Source organism: Arachis hypogaea, chromosome 15 (assembly GCF_003086295.3).
Source record: "Arachis hypogaea cultivar Tifrunner chromosome 15, arahy.Tifrunner.gnm2.J5K5, whole genome shotgun sequence".
In the NCBI taxonomy this organism is placed as follows: Eukaryota; Viridiplantae; Streptophyta; class Magnoliopsida; order Fabales; family Fabaceae; genus Arachis; species Arachis hypogaea.
The window spans coordinates 6,731,804-6,735,159 of record NC_092050.1 but is presented as its reverse complement, the minus strand read 5'-3'; the positions used below and the strand labels follow the sequence as shown (position 1 = coordinate 6,735,159).

Sequence of the window (3,356 nt, the reverse complement as noted above, 5' to 3'; positions counted from 1 at the left end):
AAAAATCTATTATACATGTTCATTTTAAATTTAGTAAAAATCTTCAGTCTTTATAAAATTCTACTCTTAAATAAATTCTTGAATAATAACAGTGATAGAAGAGATATATTTGTCTTTGACGGGACAAAAAAAGGCAAATTTAATTGAAAGAAAAAGAGAAAAATAAAGATGCAGGTTAAACCAAACCAATAGAAAGAATCAAATTTGTCTCTAAAGTAAAGATAGAAACAAAAGCTCTTGGTTAAACCAAACTAATAGAAGTAATTCTTAATTTTTCTAAGCGGCAAAAATTTAAACTTAGACAAATTAATTCTTGATTTTTCTAAAAGATAATATAATTAAAAATTAATTTGTCTAACTTTTTACGAAATAAAAGGATTCTTTATTTTTTATCTTATTAAAGATTAATGTTTTCTTTCTAAAATATGATAGATTATTTACTAATTTTTCTTAATTAAAAACTAATATATATATCCGAAACAAAAACTGTTAAAAGACAAAATTACGCCAACAAAGAAAAGACATAAATACAACGGTGGAGACGTGAAGTTGATAATTAAGAGCCGTTAGATAATTTGACTGATTTGACTAAATTTTCATCAAACGGGCTCTCGACTATCAACTTTACGTGAAGTCGACTGCACCTTAGTTTTCACCAAATACAACGAATAAAGATAAGGATAAGAGGGTTATTAATTATGATGAGCTCATGATTTCATTAGTATAGTTCTTCCAACAGCACACATACTATTACTGGAGAACACGGACAAGATGGAACAAGGAAAAGTGAAAACACAAGATATTTAGGTTTGGTGACTTGGTGCTACACTTGTACTTGCTTTTTTGTTCAAGTTCCAAATTCTGCAATGCTCTGTAAGGCTGGCCTCCATTGTTGACCCCCACCGCCACTTCCTTTCTTCTTCTTCTTGCTGCTGCTGCTGCTTCTCATTCCATGAACCTCTCCCCCCGGTTCCACCTGACACATAGTAACAATGCGTGCTTAAAACTGTGAACTACTACTCCCAGTGTTTTAGTATATATGAAAATTAGTTAGCACAGGCACGCGCCTAATCTATTCCAACTTGAATCACTAACCATCCATAATAGGATAAAAACTAACGTGTAGTTGTCTAAATTGATAGAGTTAAATAATCATCTCATGATTTTTATTGTCAAAACGTGAGGTTTTTGTCCTATAAACTTTTAAACTTTACCGATGCAAACAGATCCAGGGAGAAAAAGGCATCTGATAGCCTCAAAATGGAAACGGACAGAGAAAGGAAGATCCATTTCCTTCTTTCTCCTTTGTCCCTCTGTTTTCCCTCTTGCGGTCAAATAGTGAAATACGTAAAAACCAAAAGCCACACTGCTCGCTATACACTCCCCAATCAATAATCAAACATTGCTTCATGGCAATAGATTGTATGCATGTATGTGCACTATTCACCTTAGCAGTAGAAGGATTGGGATTAGTGAGATCTTTGTGCTTCATTTCAACCCCTAGAGCAGGTCTGTCCTTGAGCAGCTTGCCAAGTTTAACGGATTTCTTGGCAGCAAACTCCTTTAACACATCTGTCATCAAGAAAAGATTAAGCGGAATAATAGTAGTGAGCTATTATAGGTATAAGGTAGGTACCTTGAAAACTGATTAAGCGGTAAAGCTGGCCAATAAGCAACGTATCATTGGGACGAAGAAGCTTGAAGTGGTTGGAAGAGTGAATGACATGCGCAACGTAGTGACCAGGGTTGGAGTCCATCACCTGGCGAGCACTAACAGACCAGTAAATCCTCTCGATCTTGTTCCCTGGATGCTGGATCACCACGGTGGCTGCTTCTGCCGCCTGACAGTTTCCCATCCGATCCTAAATTCTTGTTATGAAACTACCACCACAATGCAAGGCTTATAGCTTATTAGATGTTGCTATAGCCTCACGTTGTAATAACTCATAAGGTTTTGATTTGGATCATACGGAGGATTGAGATGATGACGCAATCTGAGGAGCGTATTTTGACATTGAATTTGGAAGGTGGAGATGGTGACGCAATGTGACGATGGAGAGAAAGAGATGTGGATTTGGCTTTTTGTTGTTTTTCTCTTAAATGAAAGCCAACTATATATGTTCTAAGTTCACTGACGCACGCCAAGTGTATGTGCTTCTACTTCCTCATGTATGAATTCAAGATGTATATGTGTGAGTCACAAACACCACAGTTAGTGGTAACCAATGAATATATACTATTGTTTGTGACTTGTGTGAGTGAATTAATAATAACTAATTTAGTAGTGGAACTAATAAGATGACTGAGATGTTGGTAAATGTAATTGAATCGAGTATTGTTACAGTGTAATGTTCACGTACTCTCAGAGAAAGGACATGGAATCAATGAATGAATGAATAGAAGGGACTAGAGAGAGTGGAAAGTGGAAACCATCTACTTTCAGGATAGATCTGCATAACTACCTGCTTTGCTGGATCTACACGCCTCTCAGAAAATAAAACCCCATGTGACTTGCTTTGAATTGGAAGTTGAAACACTCTAATTTACTCTCATATATTATATATTTTTTTGAATATGAAAAAAGAATTACTAATTACTTTCTTTGGGTGAGGATTCTTAATTACACTAGTAATTCAGTTGAATGAATGATGTATCACTTTAGCAGTATTCATGAATCATGCTTCCAGTTTTCATCAATAATCATAACAAATCACTTGCCTCGAATTAACCTAAGCCTCCAAGTGCATTAGCCATCATTTTCTCTATGCTTCCTACTAAATACCAATGAATGTGCTCATCACGAGGTGCAGAAAGTTATAATATGGTCCATGGCAGGGGAAGAGGTTTATACAATTTCCACCGATGAATAAGAGTAGATTGGGCCTACATTATTTCCAGGTCTCCAAGACTGGAAATGATGGAGCTCTTGGTCGACCCAGGCTTCGTCAGGCAGTGTTCAATTAATTGATTTATTTATTTAAACTGGTTTGATGTAATTTCAGTTTAATTTGGAGTAAATTAATTTTTAAAAACACTCCTAATTATTATATTATGAAGCATATATAGTATATGGCGGATTCGATGGTCCCAGAACGTTTGGACCATTAAATGGTCCCATAACAAAACATGTTTTTTAAGTTTTTTAATAACTGTTAAATAGTCTTTTTTTAATTTTAATTATAAATTAACCTTATATATTTTATTTAATTATAAAAATTATTTTTTATTTTATAAATTATTATTTTATCATTCATCTATTATGTTTATTAACAATTAAAAATAAAAACAATAACGAATTAGATCTTCCATTGATCATAATAATTTTTTGGCAATCCCAATCGATTAAAAGTTTATCT

The 3,356-nt window shown here is 34.1% G+C and overlaps 1 protein-coding gene across 1 annotated transcript; it reads right to left on the bottom strand.

Annotated features, from left to right (window-relative positions):
* Positions 1–687: 687 nt before the first annotated feature.
* LOC112748260 (uncharacterized) lies at positions 688–2,201 on the bottom strand. The gene is made up of 3 exons (XM_025796473.3): positions 1,637–2,201; positions 1,448–1,572; positions 688–976 (listed from the first exon to the last, which is right to left on the bottom strand). The coding sequence occupies exons 1-3, from the start codon at positions 1,854–1,856 to the stop codon at positions 848–850; spliced, it is 474 nt and encodes a 157-aa protein (XP_025652258.1). The 5' UTR covers positions 1,857–2,201; the 3' UTR covers positions 688–847.
* Between the last annotated feature and the right edge of the window lie 1,155 nt (positions 2,202–3,356).